This window comes from Camelus ferus, chromosome 10, assembly GCF_009834535.1.
Source record: "Camelus ferus isolate YT-003-E chromosome 10, BCGSAC_Cfer_1.0, whole genome shotgun sequence".
NCBI lineage: Eukaryota > Metazoa > Chordata > Mammalia > Artiodactyla > Camelidae > Camelus > Camelus ferus.
In genome coordinates this window covers 57,374,310-57,393,296 of record NC_045705.1, presented here as the reverse complement: position 1 = coordinate 57,393,296, position 18,987 = coordinate 57,374,310, and the positions used below count along the sequence as shown (strand labels likewise).

Sequence of the window (18,987 nt, the reverse complement as noted above, 5' to 3'; positions counted from 1 at the left end):
TTTTACATCTGCTTTGCTGGAACTTTTCATAAGGAATCTCCAGATTGAACTTTTAAATGCCTCTCAAGGCTAGGAAGCCAAGCCAAGAATTTGCCATCAGACTGCCTGCAATACCAATAGACTTGGGTGAATTTCTCTCTCTCTTTTTGAGGTTCCCCCAAATATCCTGAGGCTCCTAGGCCTGCCAGAAAGTGACCTTGTAATGGTGCTGAAACTCTGTAAGCAAGGTACCAGGATGATTTTCCAAAGCACTTTATTGGCACTATAAAGTCAACTTTAGTTCCTTAAAGCAATCTGGTCATACCTGAGTCTAGGTATGTCTCTCTCAAATATGATATTCCTGTCAAAGCCTTTATGATATGATCAACATTTTCAATTTCATCTTGTTACAAGGAGAACATATTCTTATTGCACTTCTGCAAATAACTATATTGCCATGAAAATAAGAATACTTACTGGGAATTTCCAAATTCTGGAGGTATCAGGTAAAAAGAAAAAGTAATTGTTTCATCTTTGTTCTTTACCAAACTGCTGTAAGTCATAGTTAGCTTAAGAGAAAAAGTTTCCTTAAATCTGGAAACCAAAAGATTAAAGAACCAACAATGATTCTGACAAAAGTCAAAAGACAATTATAATCATCCTCATCAGTTCTTTCAGTCCTATGTAATTAATCTTGATCTTGTAATTAATTCTTGATCTTGATCTTTTGTTAGAAGTTTTATGAATCCAGTTTTTCCTTAGAGTTCTGTAAATTCTTATCTAGTTCAGTGCTATAGTTCTGAATGTTATCAGAAACCTGTACTTATCAGAGTCATTTCCATGAATCTTCTTGAAGATGAAGCACTTTTGCAAAAGCAGCAGAGTAAAACAGTAACTGCCTGTAAATGACATGAGAATTTAAAACGCCCGTGGCTAAAGATCTGATAAGAGTTAATTATAATGCAGTTGACAATGAAATTTGGTTATTTCTGTGATACACATTTGAAGTTGATAACTGGAATTATGACTGATAACGTTACATATCAGACTTTAGGAATTTCATATAACTCCTAGAACACTTATATATTAAAAAAATTTTTTTAGTGGAAGTACTGGGGATTGAACCCAGGACCTCATGCATGCTAAGCACACTACCACTGAGCAATACCCTCCCCTCTAGAACACTTACATTAATAAAATATGTCCATTCCAGGATATCAATAAAGAAGGTTTAGCATTATTTCTTATTTGATAATATTTCCCATGTAATTTAATAAATAAACCTAATTAGTTTAATGTCTCTCTTTTTATAAGGAGAAATAACAAATTTTTTGTGATATTTCAGGAGTCCTCTGGAAAATCTTAATGTTACTTCCAGTTCAAAGAGACTTCACTTAGAATTTGATTTTGGGAAGTCTGTCCAAAATATGAAAAGGTGTTGGACACTTAACTAAATAGGACCACAGATCATTATAAAACAATACTTAATTATCTACTTAACCAAAATGGCAGAAGATTTTAAAGGCAAATATAGAAGGTTACATAGTTGTGAGCAAAAATTAATTCTTTCAGTATTAAGAAGACTCAGTTTTCTTCAGTAGTCAAAGACCTGATTAAGACAACATGAAGCACAGGAAATTATTTTGGTAAAACACAAAATCTTTGCTTTCTAGCCAGATTACTTAAAAGGTAAAGAATATCCTTTCATAAGCTTTTATCAGGAGCAGATCAATACTCCAAGATAACTTTGTCCTTTTAGCAGATGAAAGAAAATTACATACGCATATTATTGATATTAAAGTCTATTTTTAAAAAAACCTTATAATGATAATTCCATTTTAGCCAACCTGACCACACAAAGTAAAATTTTCTCTTTCTCTTCCTTCCCAACTTTCTGTGCCATTTCAGCCTTTATTTCCCTCTTTCCCATTCTGAAATAACCGGTTTTACTTTAGGAAAGAATTATTTTCTTTTCTCTTATCAAAAATGCATCTCTATACCTCACACCTTCTCTAAGTCAAAAAATATATCCTACTTTCCTTGCATGCAGAGTTGTTTACTTTCTTATTTCTAGTAGCTTTAACTACATGTATTAATTATAATTCTTAACCCTTAGAAACCTTAATTTCTAGTGAACATTAAGAAGTAAGCAATTTTGAACTATATGGTAAATCAGCATTCTTTCTATTGGCATATTTACATTTTATAATTTCCAGAAGCACATATTTTATTATAGTATAGTTTTTCAGTGGCACAGGACTAATGGAATAAAGTATCATTTCTTCTGTAAAAAGAGGTCAAAATTAGGTAAACTTAGACTTATTTAGCAATTACCATTTCAGCATTTTATATTTGGAAATGATCTAGACATTCAATGAATTCCCATCATTTAACTTAGCAAAATTCTAAGGATGTCTACTTAAAAATAGTTTCTACTTCTGGTTTTCATCCTGTTACCCTAATCTTATGTGCTGATACCAGAAAATTTTTGGATGATGTCACTGTAACCCCTCTTGGTAGCTGGCTACTTTCCTTTCCAGGGGCTGTCCTCAGAGACCTCTCCAGGACTGGGGTCTGCCTCCACTAGCGTGATGTGCACATACCTTTGGGAAAAGCCACTAGGCCTCTGGAGCATAATTCCAGAGTTCTGGCATGTTGGTGTGCGTGGCATTAGTAACACCCAAGAAGCATCCGTGGGGTTTTGTGTTTATCAAGCACCTGGGTTCTTAGGAGACATGAGCACTAGATGTTCAGGACATTTATGTTTGTCTATTAAATAAATTTTTTAGTAACATCATGCCAAGAGTTGGACCCATCATATCCTATCAGGTCAGATGACCAAGTAGTGAGTGAAGTGGTGACACAGAGACCATAAGCCTCTATGGTATTTTCCTTCTAGTGGTGCCATTGGTTTCTGATTGCAAGGCTATTTCATTGTTCTGGGTTAGGACACACAGTCTAGTGCCTTTAGCCCAGAGCCTCTCCTTGGGTGGTGACAATAGCCTTGCAATTCAACCTACCCTCCTTAGCTCTACTTGACCTTGAGGCATGGAGGACGCCTAGGCACCTTAATATTCGATTAAGGCCTTATATAATTAGTGGTCTCATCTTCTCATTAGACCATTTGGCCTTGATCACACCATTCTGGAGAGATCTTTAGGTTATTATGGCAGCTGTGACCTTTTGGGTTGGATACCACACCACCAAGAAACATGTGAAAGCACACACCAGTGCAACAGACCCCCAGCAAGGGGTGCTCCTTTTCCAGATGGTGTTACTCTCCGGGGTTGGATGGTTAGTAAGCAAGTTGCAAGTAGGAAAGGGCATTCCCCTTGGTTAATTGCAAGGGCAATCAAGCAGTCTGCCAGCTATGCCGATTGTTTTGTGCGTGTTTCAGCCTGTCAATAAACAGAGTTGTGGCTGGACTGGCCCTTACATTTCTTATTATGATTGCAAGACACCTTGCAGCAGTAAGCACCAGGAAATTTTGAAAAAATAAAGGTCTGCTTACAGGAAATTACACAGCACACCTGGGGCATAGAGCAACCAAGTGGAGAGAAGGAGAAAGAATGTGTGGGTTTGGGGTTCTGCTTTTATTGGGGTTGAGGGTGGGGACCTAGGGTTTCACAGGCTCACTCTTTATTGATGAATTTAAAACATATGAGCAGGAAATTAAAGTGTGGGAAGAGAAAAAAAAACAAATGGCCCAAATGGTCAGTTATTGAGATCAATCAATACCTCTAAAACAAAGGAGCCTCAGTTCCAGGAGGAGGCCTGGCTCTTTATCTAGCAGTTTGTTTATTCAAAATATCCTTTGTTTTAGCCACCTTGGTAATCAAAGCTTAAGTCAGGCACTTTATTATGAAAAATAAACAAAAATTGTCAGAGTTTATACTACAAGGGGGAAATGTTCCAGGCAGAAGGAACAGTAAGTCCAAAGGCCCTGAAGCAGACATGTACTCAGTGCATTCCAGGAACAAACAGCAAGGAGACCAGTGGGACTGGTAAGCAGGAAGCGGGGTGCATGGCAGGGGTGTGTGATCCAGACCAGAACCTAGAATGCTCCATTAGTCAGATTGGGTAAGGACTTGAGCTTTTACTCTGAATGCAATGGAAATTTTTTTTTCCAACTCACTGATTTAAAAACAGATTCTAGGGAGAATGGAAAGCAAGCAAAGGACATAAAGGTCTATTTTGAACAGCACAGGTTCAAGGCGACCATAACTTGAACCAGGAGTAGGTGGTGGCAGAGGAAGCGGTGAGAAGGGTGGGAATCTGGATGTAACTTGAGGGGAGCACTAATGAGATTTGCTGATGGCTTGGATATTGGGTGTGGGAGAAAAGGAGGAATTAGGATGACTGCAAGGCATTTTGGTCTGAGTGATTGGAATAGTGTGTGGCCACTTGCTGAGATGAGGATGGAGTAGGGCTGGAGGGGGCTGGGCAAAAAAGAATTTTGTATTTGAGGGAAGTAGTGGATTCATGAGATACTTAGTATGTAGAATCTCTAGGGCCTGGGGACTTTTGGGGTGTGGGGAGAGGCAAAGAGATCAGGGACAAAAATGACTGTCAGGTTGCTGGTTTATGGACTGGGGAGATGTTGCACCATTTTCTGAGACTAAGATGGGGGAGGCACTGGCTGGTCCTGCGGCAGGAAAGCTGGGTAGCAGCTGCTGGAAGTGATGCTGATTCCAGTCTACAGTCTTCCCCCACTTCCTCCTTGCTTGCTCCTTCTCTGGGAATCTGTTCAAATGTCTGCTTACTAATGAAGCTTTTCCTGACCACCTCCTCTTGAATGTGGTGTCACCACCCTGTGTGCTCCATTGCCTTCCTTGGCTTTATTCTTTTTCACCATGTTTATCATCATCTGATATTACTGCCTGTTTACATGATTGTTCCCACCTCTTCAAAGTGAAAGTCATGAGAGCAAGGATTTGTGTCCATTTTGTTCCCAACTTAGAACAGTGCCAGGTGTATAGTGAGTCTCAGGAAATATTTGTGTTCTGAATGAATGGTGAATGTCGAGGAGGGGCCGGAATGATCTCTAGGGGCTCCTCTCATTTTGATTTATTTGAGACTGCCCCTAGTTTGGATGCAATGAATCTTGGTGAAACTGCCCTGGTTCCAAAGGTTGAGGACAGAAGGGACAATGGCAGAAGAGAGCAGGGAGCTGGAGTGAGGCAGAAGTGTTAGAGCCTCAATTTCCCCACCCGTAAAATAGAGAGAAATGTAAAATGATGTATGACTTCCCCAAGGGGCTATGAGTGAGGATTGGATATGGGAGAGTGGGAGAAAGATTTGGATCAAGATTCCTGGAGTGCAGGGTTGGGGGTGCAGGTAAAGATAGTCGAGACAGTACATATTTGCTATTCAGTAATAAAGGGTGTTTTCTGTGAAAGATTGGTTGTCACTGGGGTGGGAGGAGGTTGGCCTGCCTGGAAAAGCCCAGGAAATGGAAGGAAAGGGCAGAGCAGGGGTTGGGGACAGTTAGGTCCTGGGGCTGTGACTACCTGTGACAAGATTGGGTGAGTTTGGGAGCTGGAGTGGTCAGGAACTAACTCCCTGGTCTCTACTCAACGTTCCTGGCTCCATGAGAACACTCCACCAGGAGAGGCTGCAGGGAGTGCAGGGCAGGACGGAGGCTGTTATTTTCTGGAAGAGAAGATTGAAGCCTAGGTGGGAAAAGGATGGTACCTGTGCCCATGTCCTAATCCAGAATCTGTGAATGTTACTTTGTATGGCAAAAGGGACTTTGCTGATGTGATGAAGGTACAGATCTTGAGATAAAGAGATTATCCTGGACGATCTGGATGGGCCAATATAATCACAAGGGTCCTTATAAGAGAGAGGCTGGAGATGAGAGAATGAAGTAGAAGATACAAAGGTGGAAGTTAGAGGTTAGAGTGATACAAGAAAGGTGCCACCAGCACAAACATGCAGGTGGTCTTGGGGAGCTGGAAAAGGCAAGGAAGTGGAGCTTTTCTGAAGCTTCCAGGAGGAATACAGTCCTACTGAAACCTTGATTTTAGACTTCTGATTTCCAAAACTGTAAGAGAATAAATCCATGTTGTTTTAAGCTACAACATTTGTGGTAGTTTTTTATAGCAGCCATAAGAAACTAATGCAGACTCAGGGTCACCTCGGGGGTTGGATGGACTTGGAGCTGGACTAGAATCCTGTTAGTCCAGCTCTCTCAGATGGAGTCTCCTCACTCCCTCTATGTTTCAGCCAAGGCCTCCAGGTCACTGTGCAGCTCCCTGGGCAGTAACTAGAGCCTCATCACATGTATTATTTCATTTGACCCTGACAAGAGCCCTGTGGGGAAGACAGTCCCCTTATATGTAGGGAAACTGAGGTTCAGAGGTGAAGTGACTAGGCCAAGGTCAGAACACACAATAAGAAATCAATGTACTAGATCCAAGACCCAAGTCCTCTGCCCTTCCCTGAAGACTACAGGTGTGGCATATGTCCAGTATATTTTGGTCTATCATTCATTTATTCATTCAGCAAATATTTATTGAACATCAGGTGATGCCTGGGCACTGTGCTCAGTGTTGAGGATCCATTGGTGAACACTCATGACGTCCAGAAACTAGGAAGAGAGACACAATTTAAACAAATAATCATACAATTAAATATATAACTAAAATTAAGTGATATTTGCACAACCACATTCATAGCAGCATTATCCACAATAGCCAAAAGGTGAAAGCACACCAAGTGTCCCTCAATGGTTGAATGGATAGATAAAATGCAATTTACACAAACAATGGAAAATCACTCAACTATAAAAAGGAAGTAAATTCTGACACATGTTACAATATGAATGCAACTTAAAGACATGCTAAGTGAAATAAGAGTCACAAAAGGACACATACTGTATGATTCCACTTATATGAGGTACCTAAAGTGGTCAGATTCATAGAGACAGAAAGTAAAATGGTGGTTGCAGAGGCTGGGGGGGTGGGGAGCTGGGGGATTTTTTTTTTTAATTGAAGTGCAGTCAGTTACAATGTGTCAATTTCTGGTGTACAGCACAATGTCCCAGTCATGCATATACATATATATATCCGCTTTCATATTCTTTTTCATTAAAGGTTATTATAATATATTGAATATAGCTCCCTGTGCTATACAGAAGAAACTTTTTTAAAAATCTATTTTTATATATAGTAGCTAACACTTGCAAATTTCAAACAGGGGGAATTATTATTTAATGGGTGCAGAATTCCAGTTTGGGAAGATGAAGAAGTTCTAGAGGTAGATGGTGGTGATGGTTCCATATCAATGTGAATGTACTTAAATGCCACTGAATTATAGACAAAAATGGTTAAAATGGCAAATTTTATGTTATGTATATTTTACCATAAAAATATATATATATATGTGTGTGTGTGTGTGTGTGTGTGTGTATACGTTAGGCAACGTGCTGTAGGAGGAGATGTCTGGGAAGTGTGTAAGAAGAACTAACCTGACCTAGGCCTGGTGGGAGGGCCTCTCTGAGACTAACAGAAGGAAGGAGCTGGCCCACTGGAGAAAGGGTACAGCGTTCCAGGCAGATGGAAGCATTGTGCAAAGGTCCTGAGGCAGGAAGTGTTTTTGTGGCTCTGAAGAACAGCAAAGCTATTGGGATGTGATTGGGGTGCAGAAAGCAAGGGGGAGGTTGGCTCCAGGTGAAAGTGAACAGAAAGTCAGGGCCAGATCTTGTTTGGCAAGGATTTAAGCTCACAGTGTAATAGCAGTGGGCAGCCAGGCAAAGGTTTCTGAACCTATGTGAGGTTCAGAGTGGGTACAAGAAGCTAGTTGGTTACTGCAGTGGCCTGAGTTACATGGGGGTGACAGTCAGGACTAGAGTGCTGCATAGAGATGGAGGCAAGTGATGTGGCAGATGTTGTTACTGAGTCCAAGCTCATACTGCTCACTACACAGCAGGCCAATAAATCGAAAGATGAGTAAATTGAGTTACTGGGGCAAGGTGACTTTATTCAGAAAGCCAGCAGATCGAGAAGATGGTGGACTGGTGTCTCCTGAAAACCATTTTACCTGAGTTAGAATTCAGGCTACTTTTATACTAAAAGGGAGGGGGTGTAGTTGGCTGTTGCAAACTTCTTGGTGTCAGAATCTTTTGTTCTTGTAGCTGTCCATGTAGGTCAGGTCATGATGTTCCTGTAAACTTCCAACAAGACAAATGTTGGGGGAAGGGACAGCTCAAGTGGTAGAGCACATGCTTAGCATATACAGGGTCCTGGGTTCAATCCCCAGTACCTACTCTAAAAATAAATATATAAGTAAACCTAATTACTGCCCCCCCAAAGGACAAGTGTTATTCTCTGTTCTGCAACTTTTTATCTCTATATAAATGGAAAAGTGTTATGTCTTTAAATGTCAGAGCCTTGAGAATGGGCTATCTTGTATATTTTGGACATAGGCAACATTCTTAACTTGTAGCAAAAGGAATAGAATATAAAGGCCTTAAAGGAAAAGAAACAGATCCAATATGGAGTCAGATTTTTTTCCTCTGTATTATAGTGGGAGCAAGAGAGAGATGTCAGGGAACCAGGGTCTCTGAGTTTCCAGCAGCTGCAGAAAGGTGGCTGGTTGCTTCCCACTGAGTCCATTCTCCAAAATGGTGTCTGCTTAACAGATTTTTTAAAAAATTAATTTATTCTAAAAATTGTGGTAACATATGCATAATATAAAACTTACCATTTTTAAGTGTACAGTTCAGTGAACAATCACCACCATCCACTTCCAGAACTTTTTTTTATCTTCCCAAACTAGAACTCTGCACCTGTTAAACACAGCTCCTACTACCCATTCCCTGCCAGCCCCTGCAACCACCATTCTGCATTCTGTCCATGAACTGGCCTTCTCAGTTCTCAGTATAGGTACCTCATATAAGTGAGACCATACAGTCTTTGTCCTTCTGTGACTGGCTTATTTCACTTAGTGTGATGTCCTCAAGGTTCATTCGTGTTGTGTTCTAGACTGTTTCTAAGGTAAAACCTTTTTTAAAAGTTGGTATAAAGGTTGGTAAAACTATGATGTAAAGACTGAAAGAGTAGAGTGAAGGCAAAGCTATGATAAATTTGGTCAGAGGGTGAGGGCTTTGCTCTATGCCTTCTCACAACAAACAAGGAGCAGACTTTAGGACTGCACTCACCCCCACAGCACACCCCTGAAGGCTCATTGCTCTTCAGCCTCCAAAGAGAGCCTGAGGACCTCTCTGGGTCTCCCTGCCTAGGTCTGTTTGAGGGTGTATGACAGTGTGATCAGGCATCTCTCTCGGCATGAAGATGTAGGCATTTGCCTGTGTACTAGTTTTCTATTGGTGCCACAACAAATTACCACACATTTCTTGGCTTAAAATGTTACTGAGTCCAAACTCATTCTGCTCACCACCCGACAGGCCAATAAATCAGGAGACAAGGTGTTGGGGCAAGGACCTTATTTGGAAAGCCAGCAGGCTGAGATGATGGCAGACTAATGTCCTGGAGAACCATCTTCCTCAAGTGAGAATCTAGGCTCCTTTTATACTAAAAAGGGGAGGGGTTGTGGTTGGTTGTTACAAATTTCTTGGTGTCAGAATCCTTTGTTCTTGCAGCTGTCCAAGTGGTCAGGTCAAGATGTCCCTGTAAACCTCCAACAAGACAAATGTTATTTTCTTTTCTGCAACTTTTTATCTTCATATGAATGGGAAAGTGTTGTACTCTTAAAGGTCAGAGCCTTGAGAATGGACTGTCCTGTATATTTCAGATTATAGGCAACATCCTTTTACAAAAGGTACAGAACTAGCATGACTAAGCATGGGAAACTGAGCATGGGGTTAGAGCTAAAGGAATAGATCTAATATGGAATCAGATTTGTTCTTCCCTACTACTGTTGCAGCAAAGTGTGTTACAGCTCAGTGTTACAGCTCAGTGTTATAGCTCAGTTGTGATAGCAACCTGGATCTGGGCAAGAGAGCAAGCAGCACTCGGAGGGTTGGAGAACTCAGGTTTATTATGCCAGCAGGCCCAGAGGAGTTAACGCTCCAAGCTCTGGACCCCGTCTGTAGGTTTACACAGGCTTTTATAGGATACCAGTTTAGACTTTGCAACATTTTGCAACATCATATGCAAATAAGGTATAACAAAAGTGACTAATTAGGAACAAGCTTTGTAGAAATGGACCAATCAGGAGTGAGGAAAATGGACCAATCAGGAGTAAGAGAAATGGACCAATCAGGAGTTAGCTCAGGGAACCAATAGAATCTTAGGGGTAAGTTCTGCTTTCCTAGAAGTAAGCTGTTTCAGAGTTTAAAAAGTGAAATAATGCCGCTGGGCCAGGGAACCGAATGGTGCTGGCAGGAGGGTAGTGGCCCTGCCTGGGGGTCTTGCCATCTTTTTCATGGGGCTTCCCATCTCACTAAAAAACAGCACACATGTATTATCTTACAGTTGTATAAGTTAAAGTCCAACATGGGTCTCACTGGGCTACCATCAGGATGTCAGCAGGGCTATATTCCTTTCTGGAGGCTCTAGACCGAAGATCAGTTTCCTTGCCTTTTCCAGCTTCTAGAGCTGCTTGCATTCCTTGGCTCATGGTGCCTTCCTCTGTCTTCAAAGTCAGCAGTGTGGCATCTCCCTGACTCTTCTTCCTTCCTCACATTGTTCTTTTTTTCTGACCAAAGCTGGGAAAGATTCTCCCATTTTAAGGACTCATATAAATAGATTGGGTCCACCTGAATAATCTGGGCTACACTCCCCATTCAAAGGTCCTTAATCTTAATCACATCTGCAAAGTCCCTTTTACCATATAAGATAACATGTTTACAGGTTCTGGGACTAGGACATGGATATATTTGGGGGGCCTTTATTCTACCTAGCACCCCTGTGTGTGCTGGGAATGTGTGATGGTGACTGTATGTGCATGCCTATGTAGTTTGTGTCCCCTCAGCCTTTGCCTCCAACACAAGGGGTTTCTCTTCCCACCTTTTGTTTGTTTTTAGTTTGTTCAGAATGAGGAAGCCTTTGCTTTGGTAAGCAAATATGTGCAAACCCCCATGCAAATAGGGGCCTGTCTGGAGGACCCCTCCTAGGGCTGGCTTTTTAGGGACTTGGAAGAGATTCCATGGAGATCACTTCTAACTCATGCATCCATCCTAAACTCAGAATCAAGCCCAGGAGAGGCCCCAATGACAGTTTCCTAACTAGAAAATAAATGAGGAGTTGAGTTGAAATGGCCTTGTGACATACAAGGCCCATAAAGTAGAAACAAAATGATAAACCAAGAACACAAAGATTTTTTTTTTCAGAGTATCACGGAAACCGCAGATAGGGAAACAACTTGCTGACATCAGGAAGGCAGGTGCATCGAGGGACTAGAATGACTGACAGTGAACTTTAAATCCACCACATGTTACATATGGACCTGCCCTGTGGTCTCCAGCAAGTCAGCAATAGAGCCACGGTAAGACCTGGAATGCCTGGTTCCCATCCCATCCACTCCATCTCCAGGCCACCAAAGCCCTACCCAATCTGAGTCCCCGTAACATTCTTTCTCATCTCTCTATCCCCAGACAGCTAGTTCTGCCCAAAAGGATTCTCATTGTTCTCCGAATACATCATCTGCTTTTAACTCTATGCCCTTGCATGCCATATGCCTTTTTCTGCATCACCTTCTCCCATTTATCTAACGGGTTAACTCCTACTCATCTCTCAAGGCCCATTCAAATGTTTCCTTCCCTGGAACAAAGACTAAATTCAGTTTATACAGAACCTATACGTCTTCCCTTCCTCTGTGCTCTCATAACACTCTCTATATGCAGTGATTTTAACATTTATTACCCTCTTCTATAATTGTATATAATTGTCTTAGTCTTCACTAGGCTATATTTTTTTCTAGGACAGGAATTATTCCTGCTTCATCTCTCTGTCCCCAGGGCCTATTAAGTGTCTGGCACTTGGGTGGCACTCAATAAGTTTTGACCAAATGGTAGAACAAATGAAGGAATATGAGGAAATTTCTTAACCTGTCAGAGTCTTAGTTTATTATCCTTGAAATGAAACAAAAAAAGTCAAACACTTGGCAAGGGTAAATGATGGATAATGAATGTAAAGCAGATGGCACCTTCACTGACCCAGTTGCCTGAGCCAAAAATAGGGAATCACCCCAAATTTCCACATCTTCCTCTCCCTTTTCCCCCTCCCCCCAGTCGCCATGACTTGTTGAACCTGGCTGAGGATGTAGGTCAGAAACTGTAGGTTAGTGGCCAGAGCTGTCAGGAAGGATGGAGGCAAAGGGTGGCTCCTGAGTGAAATGATATGTAGTGAAAAAAAGAAGGGGGAGAGAGTAACAGGGATGCAGCCCACAGGAGGAACAGATAAGAGATCTAGGAGATGGAGTGGTCAAGCTGGGTCCTGAGGATATAGAAACCACTCAGTCTGTGCCCTCAAGGAGCTCATGGTCGACTGAGGAAACAAATAGAAACAATTTTATACAGACCTCCACTGTAGTGCAGCACTATCTCCTTCCTGATACCCCTTCTTTACTTGGTTTCCAGGATATCACCCAACTTCCCTGGCTTTCTCCTTACCTTTTTGCCTTCCTCCTCAGTCTAGTTTGCTGCTTCTGGTTTCTTCAGATTCTGAATTTTGAAGGAAACAATTTTCCATCTACACTCACTCCTTTGGGGATCTCATCCAGTCTCATGGCTTTAAACACCACCTCTGTGCTGATGACTCCCAAATTGGTATTTCCAGTCTTGATCTCTCCCTTGACCTTCAAACCTATATGGCCTGCTGCCCCCTCAACATGCCAACTCTAATGGACATCTCAAACTTAAAGGGTGTCTAATGGATACCCCAGAATGAACTCCAGAAAGTTCCTCCCAAACCAGCACCTCCCTTGTCTTTCCAACTGATCTCCCACTTCGGCCATTGTCCCCACTGAATCTGTTCTTCACAAAACAGCCAGAGTAACTCTCTTAAAATGTAAATCAAATTGTGTGGATACTCTGCTCAAAACCCTTCACAGGATCCTCAACATGGGGTGAAAGCCATAGTCCTTATTGAGTTCTGACCACCTGTACTATCTGGCCCTAGTCTGTCCTCATCTCCTCCCATTCTCCCCATAGAACATTATGCTTCAGCCATTCTAGGCCCTTTGCACTTGCTCTTTCCTTGATGTTCTTACCTAAATATCAGAATAGGGCTCCCTTTCTTTTTTTCTTCAGATCTTTTACTCAAAAGTCACCTTCCCAGTAAGGTCTTCCTTGGCTCCCCCTAACTAAAATAAAACATCTCCCCTGCCAACATTTTATTTCCACTTCTCTGATTTATTTATTCTCTTTAGAATTTACTGCAATCTTAAAACTATACATTTTATTTACCTATCTTTATCTCTCATTAAAATGGAATCACCACAAGGAGAGAGGTTTTTTGTTTTTTGTTTTTTTCGGTTTTGTTTGTTTACTGTTGAATATCCTCTACTTATAATAGTGGCAGGCCTATAGTAAGGTACTAAATGGGTATTGTGTTGTAGGACACACAGCAGATCAGTGCACAGGCAGTAAAAGAATTTACCAAAGACCACAAGGAGTTAAGAACAAAGGTAAAGTTTAATAGATACGCTGCTACAGGCAACAGCAGGCCACACAGATGAGAGGTGCCTGTGTGAGGATTGAGGGTGAACATGCAGGGTCTTTTATTGGGGGGAAGGAGCTGTGAACACAAGGCTGCATGATCAATTCATGCACAAGCACCTGATTGGTTATAAGATCTGTTGGGGGCTACTCTGAGTAATGGGATTTATGGCTCTGCTAATGGAGGATGTGAGGCCTATCCACCTAGGGCATTTGAGATTAGCCATTTTCTGGGGTGGTTAATTTTGTTATGGTAAACACACATTGAGGGAAGATGTTTTTATCTTTAAAGAAATGCAGGTATATGGAGAGAGTGGGGAGTGGGGTTTAAAGGTGCCAGTCTGCTTCAGTCACATGGAGAGCCCTGGAGCAGGGTGGACAGGGTCTTATGATTTTAGAGCAGCTTCAGAGAGTGCCATCTAGCTCCACATTTTGGTTGAATGAATGAATGAAAAGGGTGGACATTTCCAAGAGGCAAATTTTACTAATTAAAAATTTTGTAACAATCAAGAACAGCTTGGCAACATTTACAGTCAATATGCACAGTACACTACCTCTTAAACATGTTACTTCATCAGCCCAGGATAGGAGGAAGGCTGGGCAGAGATTATGATACTGGTTGAAAAGGAAACTGAGTCTTATGCAGAAAAGGGATTTATTAAAGGTCACACATCTATTCGGGGCAGGATTGGAACTGTGGGTGACTGCTGGCCCTGAAAGAGGCTGGTGGTTGATGGCGCGTAATGGAGGTTGGGTTGAAGGACTCCCGTTGCCAGAAAATCATAAGGATCTCTGAAGGAGAGGCTGAGTCAGAGGTTACTGGAACAGAGGCATCAACAAAGGAGTGGGAGAGATACGAGGAGGCTGACTACTAAGGAGATTTGGCCCAGGCCTGGAGAGGGCAGCTGAATTCCCCAGCAGCAGAATGCAGCGCCCGAAACTGAGTGATGAATCACTCAAGCCCTTAAAAAATGTCGAATGCAGAACTGGACAATCTTAAGAGACTAGCGAGTCCATTACAGGTCTGTAGAGTCTGGCTTCCCCTCTGGACTGTTAAGTCTTTGCGGGGTAGTGGCCATGTTCCTAGATTTAATCCCAGCTTCTACCAGGGCCTGGAATATGAAATATGGTAGGGACTCAAATTTGTTGAAGGCATACGTAAATCCATATATGCTTCCAAACGGGAAACTGAGAGCGAGAGAGGACAGACAAGAGGGGCATTCAAAATCACCCAGCGATTCTAGGGTAGAAGTAGCCTAATTTTCCCGGGACACAGCAGGACAAACAGTTCTAGTACTGAAGCTGGCTAACCCCGAATATTTTGCAGGAGGGATTGCCAAGCAACTACTGCCTGGAGACAGAGAGGCGGGGCCGTTGGGGCGGGGCCAGGCTGGAGCGGCCGATTGGCTGAGACTCAAGGCGGGGCCAATAGAGCACGCGCGCCAAATATCCACCTAACACGTGACAAACGTATGTAACGTCACATCCGGTCTGGTGGGCGGGAGTGGAAAACAATAGAAAACCAAAGACGCATGCGTTTAGTGTGTTCCGGATTCTGGTGGGTTCTTCCGCTCAGGCAGAGGGAAGTGCTTCCGGGTCGCCGCCGGCTACAGCATCCCGGCGTGGTAAGTACAGAAGCAAAGCCTCGGCTGTTGTCCCCTTGCCCGTTCCTTCCTCCCCTCCCTAAAGAAACCCTGTTCCCCTGACCCACCTCCTCAGGAGCTCCCTGTTCAGACTCCCTTTAACATTAAAGAGCTCCAGCTCATTGGCCGCTTCCTCAAGACTAAGCCCCACCCCGTCACACAAGATCCGTCACTCATTGGTGTCTCTTCCTGTCACCCTACATTCCTTCCAGTTAATTGGCCTTACTCTAGCCCCGCTCCTTTAGCGATTAGCAGCCTTATAAGGGCAAATGCCTGCCCGAATCCCGCCCCTGTCTTCTTCCGGTTGGTCAATTCCAAGGTTATTATCATAATAAGCAAAAAAAGGGAGGTGGCTTTGCGGCAAGGAATTGGGCTTTCAGAGCCTTGTTCTCTGGCCCCTCAGTACTTCTGGGACCTTAGGGCGGGTGTTGCTATTCCTATTAAACGGGCCGGGAAGCTGAGGTTCACGGAAGGGCAGCGGCTGGCCCTGAATCGGTCCAAGTTAGGGCAAAAGTAGAACTAGACATAGATCCCTTTCTGCTCATTTCTGGTGTCCCGCCTTGGGTCTGGTTCCCTCGGGAGTTCTATGCCCCAACTCAACTATGTGACCTAGAGCCCATCGTTGCCTGTCGCCTGGGCCTCAGTTTTCCTATGGGTTGAAAGGTTTTAACTCACATTGTCTGGGACCTTACTGCTCAGCCCCCTGAGCTGCTTAATCCAAGCTGAAGTTACTTGTTCTCTCGCATATTAGTTCGTCCTTTCAGTTTTTCCATCTACTTATTTATCCATTTATTCATGCCTTTAGACTGTCTTACTGAGCTACTGTTGTACTTGTTAACACCTCCGAGCGCGCCCTAACCCATCATGGCCCCTACACCCCCTCACAATTTGTAGTTCATTAGAAAGGTGGTTAGTGTACTAAATTTCTGACACTGGTTGGGCATGCTGTGGAGCATCATAGACAAGCAAAAAGTAGGTCTCATGTTTGGAGGAGGTAGATAAGAGTTTCAGCAGAGCCCTGCCATCTTTAATTTTGTGGAATTTTATGCCAGTCTGCATTCTGGATTCCTCTCTCTACATTTGGCTTCCATTTTCTTCGCTCCTTGACGAGCTTACAAACAGCTTTACTTATTCATAAAGTAAATTACTTATCAGAATAAAAGTGAAGTGGTGTAATTGTTATTATCCCCCATTTTACAGATGAGGAAACTGAGGCTCAGAGAGGTTAAATGATTTGGCCAAGGTCAAACAGCTAGTAAGTGGTGGAGCCAGGACTCAAACTCAGGTCTATCTGTTTCCCACAGGGAAGAGCTGCTTCCCCACTACCTTCCACTCCACCCCATCCCCAGACCAAACTGTAACCAAATAAAACCAAAACCAAACACTTCTAAGACCTGAATTCACTTGACCCTTTCCCTCAGTCTAGAAGCCATGTCCACCTTGTTCCCCTCACTCTTCCCCCGTGTGACTGAGACACTGTGGTTTAATCTGGATCGACCCTGTGTGGAGGAGACAGAACTGCAGCAGCAAGAACAGCAGCATCAGGCCTGGGTGAGTGAGGAAGCAGTACTATGATGGAGCTTCAGTCAAGTGCCACCTCATCACTGGCCATGACCCCACCTTACTCTGGAGACCTGCACTGGGAAGAATCAGGCTGGGAGCTGGGGGCTTAGGTTCTCACCTTTGTGTTATCCTAATTTGCTAGGGGACCATGGGACCTCTAGGCCAGATTGGAGCTGAGGCTCTTTACCCTAAAGCATAGGAAATAATAATTTTGACTGTTTATTGAGGACCTAGCAGATACCATGTTCTGGGCTGATAGTCTCTCACTTCATCCTCACCATAATCTTATGAGGAAACCAAGGCCCAGAAAGTTTATAAGTTTATGTAATTGGATCAAGTTCATAAGCCAGTGGTAGATAACAAGAGAGAAAGGGATTGAATTTTCCTGAGAACTGGAAGGAAGCTTCTCCTCCACACTTGTGGGTTTTCTTGGGGGCAGGATGAGCCAGTCCATTGCCCCTGACCTGCCTCCCTTAGGCCCTGCCCTTGCTCTCCTCCCTCTTTGGCACAGCTCCAGAGCATCGCAGAGAAGGACAACAATCTGGTACCTATTGGCAAGCCAGCCTCAGAGGTGAGTGGCTCCAGCTGGTGGGGCTAGGTGGAGCTAGGTGGGTCCCAGGTGGACTAGGGCTGTGCTCTAATTCTGAAGGTCTAGCCTCTGACTCTAGAGCAGTCATGGTTCCTCAGCTCTGGGTAGAAGCCAGAAAGGGGAAGCAGAGGGGGTGGGCACTAGGCTCAGCACTAAGGTCCAGGTGGTGTGCACCACCCTGCTAGACTCCAGTGGGACAGGTTTGGGGAGTGGGGCTCATTCGTTGCTCCCAGGGAGAGGCTCCAGGTGGGCCAATCCTGGAACTGGTCCAGGCCTACTTGTAGAACCTACAGGCTCTTCCCTGCCTCACCAGCACTATGATGATGAGGAAGAGGAAGATGAAGATGATGACGAAGATAGTGAAGAGGACTCAGAGGATGATGAGGACATGCAGGACATGGATGAGATGAATGACTACAATGAGTCACCTGATGATGGAGAGGTCAATGAGGTAGGTAGGCATGTTGGGGAGGGCCTCTGCTCCTGGGCCCCTGCCCCTGCCCTAACTGGCAGCCAACGGATATAGAAACCCTGGATCAAACCAGGGGCAGGATCTGGGGCTGGTTGGGTGGTTGAGGCCCTTCCCCACCCACACCCAGCCTCCTCTCCAGGTGGACATGGAGGGCAATGAACAGGATCAGGATCAGTGGATGATCTAGGTAGACAAGGCAGGGTGGTCTCCAGGAGATTCCAGGCCAGCCCGGCCTACCCTGGACCCCTGAAGAACCAGCTGATCACCCTCCAGTGCCTGAAAGCTCACCCTTGAGCACTCATCAGCTGCTGCCAGGACCTGGTCTCCAAGGCCCCTCCCACGCCATCAGTCTGCCCTTGAATCCTCAGGGCCTGAGCCCACTCCATCTTTCTGGCCAGCACCTCACCCCTTGACTTCCATATCTAATCTCTTTTTAATTCTCTTTAATAAAGACACAGGACTGATTTTCCCCCCATGTCTATTCCCTGTTTCTTGGTGGAACCCAGGGGAGTCCAGCATCTTCTTTTGAGCTTTAGGGAGAGGGTACTCAAGGGACTCAGGCAAATCTACCTGGTCATATGCACTGGGACTAGGGAAGGCCAGGGTGGGCCTGACCCTGTATCCAGGCTCCACTGCCATTTCCTCTGGCCCAGCTTGCCCCCAGCCATTCCTGCAGGACCTCTAACCCGGTGTTTACTGTTCCTTTGATCCCACCAGGAATGGCCTGGGCAGGGGGGCGGGGAGGGACTTTCTGAGGCCCAGAACCAAGAGGCCTCTGGAGCTCTCCTAGTCAGCTTCCTTGGTGTTAAGAGAACAAATTAAATCTCAGAGCAGGGCAGGATCTCCCATGGAGTCACCCAGCAAATCAGTGACAGGGCTGGGCTGAGAGCTCCAGCCTCTTGCCAGTCATTTCATGGCTCTCTCTGGAAGGAGAGGGACCAGTGGGATCAAGCAACCTGAAAGAACTTGAGTCCTCCAGTCAGAGTGGGCAGAGGTGGGAGGAGAGCCTCCCTAGACCTGAGCCCGCATATATCATTCCACCAGCAGGGAGGGGTTGGGAGGAGGATGTTCTGATGTCCTTGCTTGGGTGGGAGTGGAGGGGGAGGCAGCAGTAAGT

At 44.1% G+C, this 18,987-nt stretch overlaps 1 protein-coding gene across 8 annotated transcripts in view; it reads left to right on the top strand.

Moving 5' to 3' along the window:
- ANAPC15 (anaphase promoting complex subunit 15) overlaps window positions 1–18,345 on the top strand; it is a 68,405-nt gene extending 50,060 nt beyond the window's left edge. Inside the window, exons 1-8 of one of the 8 annotated variants that reach the window (XM_032489270.1) lie at window positions 3,908–3,983; window positions 11,276–11,430; window positions 14,931–15,073; window positions 15,180–15,228; window positions 16,668–16,797; window positions 17,321–17,380; window positions 17,712–17,849; window positions 17,998–18,345. In XM_032489270.1, the coding sequence (XP_032345161.1) occupies window positions 16,678–16,797; window positions 17,321–17,380; window positions 17,712–17,849; window positions 17,998–18,057 (378 nt within the window). In that variant the 5' untranslated portion in view covers window positions 3,908–3,983; window positions 11,276–11,430; window positions 14,931–15,073; window positions 15,180–15,228; window positions 16,668–16,677 and the 3' untranslated portion in view covers window positions 18,058–18,345. The other 7 variants (XM_032489269.1, XM_032489272.1, XM_032489271.1 and 4 more) reach the window with 7 other exon arrangements.
- The last annotated feature ends 642 nt before the right edge of the window (window positions 18,346–18,987 follow it).